The sequence below is a fragment of the Cervus canadensis genome, chromosome 24 (assembly GCF_019320065.1).
Source record: "Cervus canadensis isolate Bull #8, Minnesota chromosome 24, ASM1932006v1, whole genome shotgun sequence".
Lineage (NCBI taxonomy): Eukaryota > Metazoa > Chordata > Mammalia > Artiodactyla > Cervidae > Cervus > Cervus canadensis.
The window spans coordinates 43276458-43291138 of NC_057409.1; the positions used below are offsets into that span (position 1 = coordinate 43276458).

The following is a 14681-nucleotide window of genomic DNA, read 5'->3' on the forward strand; positions in this document are numbered from 1 at the left end:
TCACTACGATAGCCAGTGTGTTGGCCATTTTATTTCTATGTTGCGTAAAGGAAGGAGTTGAAGCATCAAATTTAAGCGAATCCAATAGCACAGCAGTACAAACGCAGAGCTTGACTTCTGGTCTGTGGAAGTGCAGCTCCTGTAGAAAGCACCTTATAAGCATCAGTGTGAAATTTCCAGGGAATCGTCTGCAAGTATTCCGTTTTTAAATGCAGACTGAAGTATAGAGTAGGGCCAAAGGAAATTTGTGGGAAAATTTTGCTTCAGATAATTGCTTGTTTTAACATCATTTTATGTATCTTATTTGTTAAAGGTTCTTCATCTCCTTTAATGATTGTTCTGTAGTAGATACTTACTGTTATTAAAGATGTTAAAGATAAATTATCTAATCAGGACACTTGATAGAGCCAGTGTGATTTTTTTTTTTCTTCTTCTTTTTTTTTTCATTTATTTTTATTAGTTGGAGGCTAATTACTTTACAATATTATAGTGGTTTTTGTCATACATTGACATGAATCAGCCATGGATTTACATGTATTCCCCATCCCGATCCGCCCCCCCCCCCCCGCCCGCCCCCCGTGTGATTTTTAAAATGGGGAAATTATGTGAGTGGCTGGTTTTTCAAGGCACAGTTAGGAGCAAAACCTCAAGGCTGGTTAATTTTCAGGGCTCAAGAATACAGTGTTGTCCAATATAACTTTTTGTGATGAAAATGTTCTGTATCTGCTGTCCAATATTGTAGCCAGTAGCCACATTCAGTTATTGATCACTTGAAATGTGACTAGTGTGACTGGAGAACTGAATGTTTTATGTTTATATAGCTACATGTGGCTACTTGACAGTGGTGTGGATGGAGGTCCTAGAGTGAACTTAGCTGTACAGTGAGGTGAACCAGATGAAATGGAACTAATTGAGCTCAGTATGGCACTTCATTATAGAAGGAAGTTTCTCTTTTTCCATTACCATCTTCCAACTCTTTATTTTTCTTCTAGTCTTAAGGTCTTGGTATTTGTAGGAATTGAAAGTAAGAGTAGACCCATGGTCTGGAAATGTTGTGTGTCCACTGTAGGCCACTTGCTTCCTTATGGAGTTCTTTGTGGAAATGAAGATGTTTCTTCAAAGCATCTTTTTGCCTAAGAAACAATTCATATCCATGATCACAACACTGATAAAGCATCCTAGAATTTGTCTTTATAAGCTCGTTGAATAATTTTCACTAAGAATGTCAGTAATCATCATTAGACTTGGGGCTACTGACTTGCGTTTTAGTGGAAGGTCATGTTGTCTTCATTCGATAACTTTACATGTGAGGTTTCAAGGATCATGATCCTACTAGAAATGTTAAAAGGAAGGGTGTAACAGTTCTTACATTTGTATTCATGAAGGGACTCTATTGTCTTAGGGATGAAGAAACAGGCCAGAAAAGTTAAAGTATGCCTGGGTCAGTGTCACACAAGTGAAGATGAAATCAAGCCAGCTGGCATTAAGTTCTAACATTTGCTGGAATGAGGCTCTTTCACACCCTTCACATACCCCTTTAATTACTTATTCTTGGTGGAGAGAAGATGTTTCTTCAAAGCAACTTGGATTAGTGTTGCACAAGAGCTCAACTTCCCCTTGTATTTCTGGCCGGGTTTCTTTGTGGAAAATTGCAACTCTAATAGCTTTGCTTTTGGTTTCAATACTTATGAACCCAGTCCTACTGTTGTGATACGTGGAATGCATAATTTTGAAGCTGAATCAAGACTTCCCTTAATCTATTTTGTAATTCCCATAACAGCTGAGGAACATCCAGGAGAACAACTCAAGGTAAGGTGGAAAACCCTGAAATAGAGTTATTCTGGCTTCCTTTTTTTTTCTTGTCCCCTGAAGAGTATTTATAAGCTTAGATTCAGCTTAAGTTGTAGAAAATAAATTTCAAGGGACTTGTTTACAGTTAAGATTGGAATCACATGGTTTTCTTTGCTGGACTTCTTTACCCTTCAGTTGTGATAGTTCTAAACGAGGATGACTTTGTTGCTTTCACTAAGGAGGGGAAATTTATGATAATAGCCATTATGGAGGACCTGGTTTTTAAGGAGTCAATAGAAGGCACATTACTAAAGAGATTCTATTGTCAGAAAGGTATAATAATCATTATTGTAAGAGAATAAAGGGGGGAAATGCTGCTGGCCTCGATGGCTGATTCTGAGCTATTTCTACTAAAAAGGCCTAACTCTCTGACCTCACCTACAAGTATTCCTTGTGCCTTGTTCACTTCATTTCAGCCATGCTAACTTTTCTTTTATTCTTTCGCCATGCTAGCCTCATTCTTTTCTTTGAACTTCTGTACTTGCTGTTTACCTCCTGGAATATTTTTCTTCCACATGTTTATGTGACTAACTCATTGTCATTCAGGTCTCACCCTTATATATCACCTCTGCTAAGGTTTTGCCCTGGCCAACCTGTCTAAACTAAACCTCCTGCAATCCTTCTAAAAATTTTTGAATAACATTTATTGACAACTTAAAAAACCTTTGTTTAGAGTCTGTCTCCCCACCCCCCCTCCCTAGAATGTAAATGCCATGGGAGAAGAGAGGTCTGTCTTTCTTAATCCTGAGTTCCCAGTGTCTAGAACAGTGTTTGGCACATAACAGGTACCCAGTAAATACATACTGAGAAAGACAGTGGTTCAGAATCAGGGGTGGGGGTGGAGTCTTTGGTCTAGTCTTGGTACTGCTCCTAGTTCACTGATAGCCCTGATCAGGGTCCTTCTCTCTGGGACTTGCTTTTCTCATCTGTGAAGCAGAGGGCTGAGCTAGATGATCTCTAAACCCTGTCTAGCTTCAATGACAGTTCTTTAAGCCATCAAAAAATTCTATCACCTTTTTAGCAGGAGAATCCCTATTTTTCAGTTTTTCCAAACCATGCTATGGGAAGTGGGAGAACTTCACGTGTCCAAAGGCAGCTCAAAGCTAGTACTAGAAGCAGGCAGTCAAACCCTTGAACAATCCCACTCTTGAAACTGTTGTCCAAATGTCAAATACCTGGCTTGCTCTTGGGCTTGTTTCATGGCTTCCTCCTGAGCCAACCTTGCCGCTTCCTCTTCCTTCTGCCATCTGGCCTCTGCTTCCCGCCGAGTCTTCTCTTCTGCTTCCTGTTTCTGCCGCTGGTACTCCAGCCGTTCTTCTTCAGCCATTTCCATCAGGCGCTTTTGCTCTTCTGCTAACTGCATTTCCAACTCCTTCAGCCTTTGCTTTTCTGCCTCTGCAGAACAGAAGAGCAGGTAGGCTTAGCAGGGGTCTCGTTATTTGAGAAAACAACTCTCTGATCTGACTGTCAAGTCTGATTCCCAGGGACTCCCAATGAGATGTTCTATGGCTTACCTGACAGCTGGTTGCCAGATCTTCTGTGGGTATTACCCTGCGTTCATTTACTAACTTAAGAGTCCTTTATCAAGTACCTACTGTGTGCAGTGCACTGTGCAGTTAACACAAGACTTTGGGGAAGAATCTTCCAGAACCTGGTATGCAGATGGGTTGGAGACAGGCGTCAGGGCAGGGGCTGGAGAACCTTGGTGCTTACTCAGCTGGTCTGACCACTCTACAGGGGCATCATCTGCTGAAGCACTTTCCTATTCCTCAAATATGAGGCTACAGAAAATCCATACATCACCTGAAAGGCTGCCGAGCAGCCATCCAGGTGTTTGTTTCCTGCTAGGGAAGGAGGCAAGGAGCACAGCTGTGTCTCCAATTTAGGCAGCTTCTGAGCAGTGCTGGAAGGGCAATGCAAGGGGCTGGGTCCCGCTCCAGGAGATCACTGATTGGGACCACAAGAGTCACTGCTACAAACAAGTCTTTCTAATTTTGATCTTCTATCTCAGCTCACTAGAGTCACACCTACTAATCACTTTGAAAAAAAAAAAATCATCAGCCTACCCATTTAGAGTGCTTCACACTGAGACCTAGGATAGGAATAACTGGGGAGAATCAAATGAACACCCACAGGGGGATAAAAATATTTCTGTCCCAGATACAGGGAGTTGCAGAGAGCAGAGCACCTCTCACCAGCCCTCTCAGCTTCCTCCTGCTGCTTCTTCCTCTGCAGCTCCTGACATTTCCTCCGGAACTCCTCCTGTTGCTGCCGAGCTCGCTCCTGGGCCATCTGCAACTGGAGCCACTGCCTTCTCTCCTCCTCCTCCTGCCGCTGTCGTTCTTCCTCAAGTCTCTGTTTCCTGAGGCTGAGAAGACCCATGAACAGGTAAGGGAGATGGCAGGAACACTGCAGGGTCCTTACGGGACACGCCGTGCCTCTGGCGGGGGCTTTGCATGCTGTAGTCATGCAGCGACTCCTTTTCCAGTGGAAGCCTGACTGAGCAGCAGAAGCCAGTGCACCACAGGACTGGAACTAGAAACCTGAAACTTTCGACAGCTCTCTGCTCTGGGGCCGGGCCTTCCATTCCCAGATCCTCATTTTCCACTTTTTTTTTTTTTCCTTTTGCCTTCATCTAGATTTATTTTATGTCTTTGGTTAAATATTGAAAACCAACTGATAGGCTATTCTTTTAACAGTGACATTCTTTAAATTCCAGAAAAATATTTAATGTCAATTGTTAATATTAGTTCTAGTCATTAACTATATTAAATTTTGTTGAAAATAAAATACAATCTTTATACCACTAGACGCAATGGTTATTTTAGGTAAACTAATGAAGTTACTATTTACAGAGACTTTGTCCAGAAAACCTCCATTGCCCATTAGGTGAGACCTACTGATGGAGACCTCTGTCTCTGTCTCTCCATCATTTGAAAAAGCCAATTTAAAACACTTTCCAATTAAATCTTTGTAGTGTTGTCACTTTGATGGACACTTTTAGTTCCAAAAAACAAATTGGTGGTGCTGGTTTAGTCGCTGTGTCCGACTCTTGTGACACTACGGACTGTAGACCACCAGGCTCCTCCATCCATGGGATTTTCCAGGCAAGAATGGCACTGGAGTGGGTTGCCATTTCCTTCTCCATCATTTTCCATTCTTATCAAATGGATTTGCAAGTTCCTGTTTCACTGGGTTGTTGGGAAGTTTAAATGAGCCCAGAAGCTTATCGAAGGGCCTTGTGCAATGCAGACAGTGTGGCAAGAGGCATAACAAATGTTTGCTGGAACAGATCTCAAAGCGCCCCGGGGAAGGTCCCATGAACATCTGCCTGGAGTAACCCTAACGGTTTAAGACACCTTATCTTATCTTTGGTCCAGACTGTCCGTGGGATAACTGAGGATAAAATGAGACATGCTGTTTTACCTTCAGGGCATGAGCCTCTGGAGAAGACTCTTAAAAAGTCCCTTGGACAGCAAGGAAATGAAACTAGTCAATCCTAAAGGAAATCAACCCTGAATATTCTTTGGAAAGACTGATGTTGAAGCTGAAGCCCCAATACTTGGGCCATGTGATGCAAAGAGTGGACTCGTTGGAAAAGACCTTGATGCTGGGAAAGATTGAAGGCAGAAGGAGAAGGGGACCTCAGAGGACGAGATGGTTGGATGGTACCACCAACTCAGTGGACATGAGTTTGAGCAAGCTCTGGGAGATGGTGAAGGACAGGGAAGCCTGGCGTGTTGCAGTCCATGAGGTCGCAAAGAGTCGGACATGACTAAACAACTGAACAGCAACGATGAGCCTCAGAGCCAGCATACACCCAGAGGAGGTCAGCCCCACTTGTCTCCTGCTTCCTATCACAGCCGTGACCACGGCCTCTCCACCCACCGGATCTCCTCCGCGCGGCGCTGCTGCTCCAGCTCCAGTTCCTCCTTCATCCTCTCTGCCCTCTCCAGCTGCTCCTGCTGGAGCCGCCGCTGCTCCTCTTGCTCCCTTCTCTTCCTCTCCACCTCCAGCCGTCTCATCTCAGCCCGTTCTGCTCGCAGCCTGTCCCGGGAAGCCTTCTCTTGTTCCCTCTTGATGAGGAAGGCCTGAGGAGCCAGCGTGTTGTCAGTGATCAGTGATCGCGGGTGACCTCCTCTTGGCAGCACACCCCCCTCCACTCCCACCACATGGCCTCTCATCAGAGATAAGGTGGCTTCCACACTCCGACCACAGTCGTACAAACTCCGCTACCTCTGGCCCGGGCTCTGGGCTCTGACTGACCAGGATCCACGTCTCTCTCTTACTTGCTTCAGAATTCAAGGGTAACAGCTTAATCTGTCTGATACTGTCTTCCTCTTGGCTGGCTGTTACCAGAATTAACTCAAACAGTGCAAGTGCCAACATAAGGCCTGCTGTGCTGTGCTGAGTCGCTTAGTCGTCAGCCTCTTGGCGACCCCATGGCCTGTAGTCAGCCAGGCTCCTCTGGCCATGGATTTCTCCAGGCAAGAACAGTGGAGTGGGTTGCCATGCCCTCCTCCAGGGGATCTTCCCAAACCAGGGATCAAACCCAGGTCTCCCACATTGTAGGCGGATTCTTTACCATCTGAGCCTCCAGGGAAGCCCAAGAGAACTGGAGTGGGTAGCCTATCCCTTCTCCAGGGGATCTTCCTGACCCAGGAGATTCTTTACCAGCTGAGCTACCATGTCTGCTACATGTGTCTAATAATTACCCAAGGAGCTTTTAAAGATTACTTGAGGCCAAAGCCCCACCCGGACCAATGAAATAAGAATACTTAGGTGGGAGGCCTTGGCAGGTTTTTAAAATTTTATTAAAAATTTTTTTTTTTTTTTTTTTTTGCTATGCAGCAGTATATGCAGCTATGGCTGGCAGTAGAAGCACAGAGTCCTAACCACTGGACTGCCAGGAAACTTCTCCTCCACCCCAACCACCTACTTAAAAATATATTATTTTTCTTGTTGGTTTTAAAAAACATCTTCCAGTGATGCTAATGTGAAGCCAGGGATCAGAACCACAGGTTCTAGCTAAAGGCTCCTTTAGGAGCAGTCTTAGGTGTAGATGTGTCAGACGCCTATTTAATCCTATGCAAATCTACTTTTCCAATGAAAGGTTCTCTCAGTTTCTGTGAAGAGTGTCTTAGATTTCTTGTTCTTCCTGATGCCTCCTCCTCAGTCAGAAGTGTGCCTCTGAGGGGAACGCTGGATGGCTGCTCTCCCATGGGAGCTCTGTGTATCCACTATGGGGTGGGTACTTCCTTATCTTATTTAGCCTTTGCAGAGGCAGTGCAGTACTGTGTATTGGCAATAAATTTAGAAATTCTGAGTCTATAGCAGGCTCAGAAAAGTTCTGCCCACAGCTTAAAATTTTCATCTGCTCTATGGAGTAGAATGCTGTAGCCTTGGCAGCTGGGAAGACAGAACTTAGAAAGGAAAAAGCTTCCTGAAATCCTTTTTGGAAGACCAGGGGCTACAAAATAAATACATAATAATTTAAAATAGTGCAAGAGCTCTGGAGCTCTTTTGGAGTCAAAAGATTTAAGTCTTGACTCTGCCACTTGATGGTTGCTCAACTTATGGCAGCAAACATCTCACCCTTTTAATCTTAGCTTGTAGGTGTATGAGATGGGGTGCATCATACCTGGGTCACAAGTGTGGCTGTAGAGATTAAATGAAATTCAGCAGAATTGTTCATATTTGCATGTAACTTCTGTGAGTTTAAACCATAGTGGTTTAGCTGTGGGTACATTTGCAGTGTTCAAAGAAAAGGCAGATAGATGTGTATGTAAGTTGTCTGTGGCCCAGCTTTGTGCCACAGTAAAGCAGATTAGGAATGGAGGAATTTTTACAGTGTTGGGGAGGCAAGCCATGCATAAACTCTGGGCCAAGTCAAGGATATGTGCTTGGCTCTGAGACCTGAATTCACCTTTCCTTTTAGCTGTGAGGCGTGTGCTTCTCACAGATGAGAGCTATGCCACCTTTCTGCTCATGAGGGGTGGCTACATGCCCTGGCAGTTCGGGAGCCTCACAGAATGCCTCATTTCAGAGGGACTCTGCCACCCTAGTGTCTTTTATCAGGTCTGGCATCTTAAAGGGTAAGAAAAAAAAACAAAGTAAAATAAATAAAATCATTAGGCAGTTTAATATAATCCGGGGCAGTTTTCCCCACCTCTGCAGTTGTACCAGTGAGGACAGAGATCCCTCTGGCCAGAATATTGAAGCCTACCTTAGAAGGGTCCTTGTGGCTTCCCTCTCCTTCAGGTTCCGTGTTTGCGGGGACAGTTGCAGTCTGGGTGGGCGATGACCTTCCATCTATAGAAACTTGACTCTCAGGAGCCTCAACTTTGGAAGAGAGCCAAGGGTCCTCTACACCAGAACCTGAGCTGAAGACGCCTCCACCTGAGCGGTCTTTGGTTTCCTTAGAGTTAATGACATCAGGCCCACTCAGCTCCGCAGCTGTTTCCAGATTCCCTTCCTTCCGTGTCCTTTTCCCTTTGGCTCTTGGTTTTTTCCCTTTGGCAATTAGCTCTGATTTCTTTTCAACTTTTGATTCCTTTGACTTTCCTAGGAGAGAACAATTGGGGATAGAGGCATAGCTAATAAACATGAACTCTGTATCCTTTTCAGTGACTTTAAAACTCCCATGTGCAATGGAATCATCTGTGTGCAGATACCTGAGCCCTGCCCTGATTTTGTAGGAATCTGCATTTTAGCTATCACTCCAAAGATTTTGAGAAGGGTAGTCCATAGACCCAGGTGGTGCTAGTGGTAAAGAACCCGCCTGCCAATGCAGGAGACATAAGAGACGTGGGTTGAATCACTGGGTCAGGAAGATCCCTTGGAGGAGGGCATGGCAACCCAAATCCCACGGACAGTAGGGTCTGGCCGGCTACAGTCCATAGGGTCACAAAAAGTCAGACATGGCTAAAGCGACTTAGCACAGCACAGCCCATAGACCACCCTTTGAGAACCTGCCTCAACTGTAATCAGCAGTCTTGCTACTAAAAGAGTTCTGATTCGCCCTGACCTATGGTGGGGACAAGACTCTCTGGAGGGAAGAAGACCTATAGGCACAGCTGGAAAATCATGCCTCAAGAGTCTAGCTTGAGGTTGCAACTTTGTAACCTGGCACAGTTTAAAAGCCTTCCATATTCTAAGGCTTCTTTCTAAATTCACCACTGGGGGCCACAAGTATTTCCTTTTCCAGTCCTGCCAATGCTACCCAAGTTACAGGCTACAGCAATGTAAACTCAGCAATACTTTAAAAAGCAGACCTCAAAAATAGATCTGGATAAGCAACAGAGTCCTACTGTATGGCACAGGGGGCTATATTCAATATCCTGTGATAAACCACAATGGAAAAGAATATTAAAAGTGTCTATATTGTATAAATGGGTCATTTTGCTGTAGACCAGAGATTGGCACAGCTACACTTCAGTTAAAAAAAAAATCTGGCCCAGGAGGCTGGCTATCCGGTGTCATTTGCTGCTATAACCTTTGATTTGTTCTGAGGGTCTTCATATGGCCAGGAAAGAATGGGTGTAGGTTTCAGGTTAAAGAAAGTCCTCAGGACACAACATTGTAAATCAAATTGTAAATCCAATAAAAATTAATTTAAAAAGAAAGAGGGTCCTCAGAAGCATAGGCACCTGAATTCCCTGTGAGGTGCAACACGGCGAACCAAGAGGAAACAGCGGTAGCTGGAGTAACCCTGCAGAGCATACTGCAAACTTCCCCTTCCCGAATGCTCCCATGGCCCAATTCTCAGCTTATGACTTATTTATTATTCATAGAGGCAGAGTTTGAGAGGCATGGGTTTGGAATCGAATGGCAGGTTCAGACCCTGGGTCCGCCACTTTTTACTGTTCGATGTTACTCAAATCAGCCAGCCTCGCCACATGATATAATAATGGTGCTTGCTTTAAGGATATGTGGGGATTTCATGACATCAAAAATGCAGAGCTGCTAATGAGAGAGTCAGTTCCTAGGCAGGTTGATAAGAAGTCTGGGGTCCCTGAGGAGGAGAAAGGGATCTGGGGCTCTCAAGGAGGAGACAGGGGCCTGGAATTCTCAAGGAGGAGGAAAGGACATGTTTTTTCCTACATTCCTTAGTAAGGACTATATAAAAATAATGTATCCTGCTTGAGGACATGTTTCTCCTTCCTGAAACCTTCTGACTAATCCTGTTATCTTAAAATATATATTATGGGAGTGGGTCTAGTAAGATCTTTACAACCTTGAGACATTCTTTTGATTTATTATAATAACTAATTTAAAAAGTATAGAATTCCCTTCCTAAGACTAGCGAGTGGGGCACTCTCCATCCCCCTTCTGATGTCTATGTCAGCTTTCTTTGTCCCTTTTCATACTTCGATAAAATTCTGCTATACAAAAGCTCTTGAGTGGTCAAGCCTGGTCCCTGGTCCCGAAGCTAAATCTTTGGAGATCAAGAATCCGACACCATTCACTGTAAGCTATCACTAATACAGTGCGTGTTCATTTAGTAGGTGTTGGTATTATTATTATAATTTCCTTTCTTGTTAATTACAGGCCTCCAGGTTCCCCCAGTTTCCTCTATCCCTGTCTCCCAAGATACTGACATGAAGTAAGGCCGCAACACTGTCTTAGCTGTGGTCGTCAAGGAGACTCAGCACAGACAGTTTGTCCCGTAGGATCCATGCTGATTCTCCATAACACCTTCCGGCTCCCATTAGGTGTCTTCTCCTGGATGGTCCCTTACCAACAGCAGCCTCTGCTTCCTCATGGAATTTTCCTTCTTGCTCCCTCTTGGGTGCCTTGGACTTATCTGTCTTGGCCCTTTTCTTGCTCTTGGCTTTTTCAATCAACTCCATCTCCTAAAGGGGAAAAATTGAGGAAAGGGAACATGTTAAAGTAGAAAGCAAGAGGGAAAAAAAATCAAAAGGAGATTATTTGGGGCATTCCCTGGTAGTCCAGTGATTAGGACTCAGCACTTTTAATACCTGGTCAGGGAACTAAGATCCCAATGGCCAACAAACAAAAATAAAAAACAGAAGACAAGGGAGATTATGTTGAACAAGACAGAATGGCTTAGAATGGAATTTACATGGGTTCCAGATGAAGCAAATGAATGAGACAGAGAGTGTGGAGCCGGAGGAGAGCTCCTAAGATTTAGCCTTTGATATAATTTCAGGTATAATTTCATAGAAGGAAAGAGAAATAGAACGTACTTGATGATCTGCCCTTCTTTTAAAATAATTATAAAAAAATAATTTTGTTTAGTTATATCTTTTTGGCTGTGCTGGGTCTTTGTTACCACAAAGGCTTTTCTCTAGTTGCAGAGGGTGGGCTTCTCATGGGTGGCTTCTCTGGTTGCAGAGCTATGCTTCAGAGTGCAGGCTTCAGTAGTTGCAGTGCTCGGGCTTAGTTGCCCTGTGACATGTGGGATCTTCCTGGACTGGGATCCAACCCATATCCCCTGCATTGGCGGGAGGATTCTTAACCACTGGATCACCAGGGAAGTCCTGCCCCCTTTTTTGATGCTAAACCATCATCTACAGAGCTGGATCAAAGTGAAGCAGTTTTGACCTTTGGTGATTGCTGTTGCCACAATTAATGATTAAATAGTTTAAATCAAAGCCAGCTTTATTCACTGTTGCATCATTTGCTAGCTTTTGGGAAACTTCAAGCATATGACCATGGCTATGTCAGTTTTCACCTTTCCCCAAGGACTGGGACAGCATAGCGTTTCTTCCTAACAGGGGATGGCACAATCAGGCCATGACTACCCCCTCAGTACCTGTAATATTGTGACAAAATAAGAAATATATGTTTGGTCTTTGAACCTAGCCTCTGACACAGAGCTCTGAAAACCCTTGCACAAACATATCTCAGAGATAGTGTGGGTTTGGTTGTAGACCACTCCAACAGTGTGAATACTGGAAATAAAGCACGTCACATGGATATTTTGTTTCCCAGGGCATATAAAACTTATGTTTACTTATATAGTCTATTAAGTGTGCAGTAGCATTATGTCTAAAAAAACAGTGTGCATACCTGAATTTGAAAATGCTATATTGCAAAATAACTGTTAGCTATCATCTGAGGCTTCAACAAATTGTAATCTCTTTTTTCTTTCTTTTTTTTAAAAAATTAATTAATTTATTTTACTTTACAACAGTGTATTAGTTTTGCCATACATTGACTTGAATCTGCCATGGGGTACATGTGTTCCCCATCCTGAACCCCCCTCCTACCTCCCTCCCCATCCCATCTCATCCCTCTGGGTCATCCCAGTGCACCAGCCCCGAGCATCCTGTATCATGCATTGAACCTGGACTGGTGATTCGTTTCACATATGATAATTTACATGTTATCTTGTAAATGCCATTCTTCCATATCATTCCACCCTCACCCTCTCCCACAGGGTCCAAAAGACTGTTCAATACATCTGTGTCTCTTTTGCTGTCTTGCATACAAGGTTATTGTTACCATCTTTCTAAATTCCATATATATGCGTTAGTATACTGTATTGGTGTTTTTCTTTCTGGCTTACTTCACTCTGTATAATAGGCTCCAGTTTCATCCACCTCATTAGAACTGATTCAAATGCATTCTTTTTAATGGCTGAGTAATATTCCATTGTGTATATGTACCACAGCTTCCTTATCCATTCGTCTGCTGATGGACATCTAGGTTGCCTCCATGTCCTGGCTATTATAAACAGTGCTGCGATGAACATTAGGGTACATGTGTCTCTTTCAATTCTGGTTTCCTCGGTGTGTATGCCTAGCAACAGGATTGCTGGGTCATATGGCAGTTGTATTTCCAGTTTTTTAAGGAATCTCCACACTGTTCTCCATAGTGGCTATACTAGTTTGCATTCCCACCAACAGTATAAGAGGGTTCCCTTTTCTCCACACCCTCTCCAGCATTTATTGTTTGTGGACTTTTGGATAGCAGCCATTCTGACTGGCGTGAAATAGTACCTCATTGTGGTTTTGATTTGCATTTCTCTAATAATGAGTGATGTTGAGCATCTTTTCATGTGTTTGTTAGCCATCTGTATGTCTTCTTTGGAGAAATGTCTGTTTAGTTCTTTGGCCCACTTTTTGATTGGGTGTTATTTTTTGGGAATTGAGCTGCAGGAATTGCTTGCATATTTTTGAGATAAATTCTTTGTCCGTTGCTTCGTTTGCTATTATTTTCTCCCATTCTGAAGGCTGTCTTTTCACCTTGCTTATGGTTTCCTTTGTTGTGCAGAAGCTTTTAATTTTAATTAGGTCCCATTTGTTTATTTTTGCTTTTATTTCCAATATTTTGGGAGGTGGGTCATAGAGGATCCTACTGTGGTTTATGTCGGAGAGTGTTTTGCCCATGTTTTCCTCTCGGAATTTTATGGTTTCTGGTCTTACATTTAGATCTTTAATCCATTTTGAGTTTATTTTTGTGTATGGTGTTAGAAAGTGTTCTAGTTTCATTCTTTTACAAGTGGTTGACCAGTGTTCCCAGCACCACTTGTTAAAGAGGTGGTCTTTTCTCCACTGTGTATTCTTGCCTCCTTTGTCAAAGATAATATGTCCATATGTGCGTGGATTTATTTCTGGGCTTTCTATTTTGTTCCATTGATCTATATTTCTGTCTTTGTGCCAGTACCACACTGTTTTGATGACTGTGGCTTTGTAGTAGAGACTGAAGTCAGGCAGGTTGATTCCTCCAGTTCCATTTTTCTTTCTCATGATTGTTTTGGCTATTCGAGGTTTTTTGTATTTCCATACAAATTGTGAAATTATTTGGTCTAGTTCTGTGAAAAATACCGTTGGTAGCTTGATAGGGATTGCATTGAATGTATAGATTGCTTTGGATAGTATACTCATTTTCACTATATTGATTCTTCCAATCCATGAACACAGTATCTTTCTCCATCTATTTGTGTCCTCTTTGATTTCTTTCACCAGTGTTTTATAGTTTTCTATATGTAGATCTTTTGTTTCTTTAGGTAGATATATTCCTAAGTATTTTATTCTTTTCATTGCAATGGTGAATGGAATTGTTTCCTTAATTTCTCTTTCTGTTTTCTCATTGTTGGTGTATAGGAATGAAAGGGATTTCTGTGTGTTAATTTTATATCCTGCAACTTTACTGTATTCATTGATTAGTTCTAGTAATTTTTTGGTGGAGTATTTAGGGTTTTCTGTGTAGAATATCATGTCATCTGCAAACAGTGAGTGTTTTACTTCTTCTTTTCCAATCTGGATTCCTTTTATTTTTTTTTCTGCTCTGATTGCTGTGGTCAAAATTTCCAAAACTATATTGAATAGTAGTGGTGAGAGTGGGCCCCTTGTCTTGTTCCTGACTTTAGGGGAAATGCTTTCAGTTTTTCACCATTGAGGATAATGTTTGCTGTGGGTTTGTCATATATAGCTTTTATTATGTTGAAGTATGTTCCTTCTATTCCTGCTTTCTGGAGGGTTTTTATCATAAATGGATGTTGAATTTTTTCAAAGGCTTTCTCTCCATCTATTGAGATAATCATATGGTTTTTATTTTTCAATCTGTTAATGTGGTGTATTACATTGATTGATTTGTGGATATTGAAGAATCCTTGCATCCCTGGGATAAAGCCCACTTGGTCATGATGTATGATCTTTTTAATATGTTGTCTTTTTCTTTTTTTGCCATGTCACAAGGCATGTGGGATCTTAGGTCCCCTACCAGGGATTAAACCTGGGCCGTAGCAGTAAAAGCGCTGAGTCCTAGCCACTGGACAACCAGGGAATTCTCCACAAATGTTCTTAATGGCCTCTAGGATGGTGAATACTTTTCAGAAGGTTCTCAATTGACTTTACCCA

At 42.8% G+C, this 14681-nt stretch overlaps 1 protein-coding gene across 3 annotated transcripts in view; it reads right to left on the reverse strand.

The window, feature by feature from the left end:
• Positions 1-540: 540 nt before the first annotated feature.
• Positions 541-14681, reverse strand: part of KIAA2012 (KIAA2012 ortholog) — a 127436-nt gene continuing 113295 nt past the window's right edge. For all 3 annotated transcript variants that reach the window (XM_043444559.1, XM_043444558.1, XM_043444557.1), the window contains 6 exons: positions 10592-10706; positions 8078-8415; positions 5740-5942; positions 4047-4219; positions 3027-3246; positions 541-1133 (listed from right to left, as the gene is read on the reverse strand). In XM_043444559.1, coding sequence (XP_043300494.1) covers positions 995-1133; positions 3027-3246; positions 4047-4219; positions 5740-5942; positions 8078-8415; positions 10592-10706 — 1188 coding nt within the window. In that variant the 3' untranslated portion in view covers positions 541-994. The remainder of the gene's footprint in view (positions 1134-3026; positions 3247-4046; positions 4220-5739; positions 5943-8077; positions 8416-10591; positions 10707-14681) is intronic.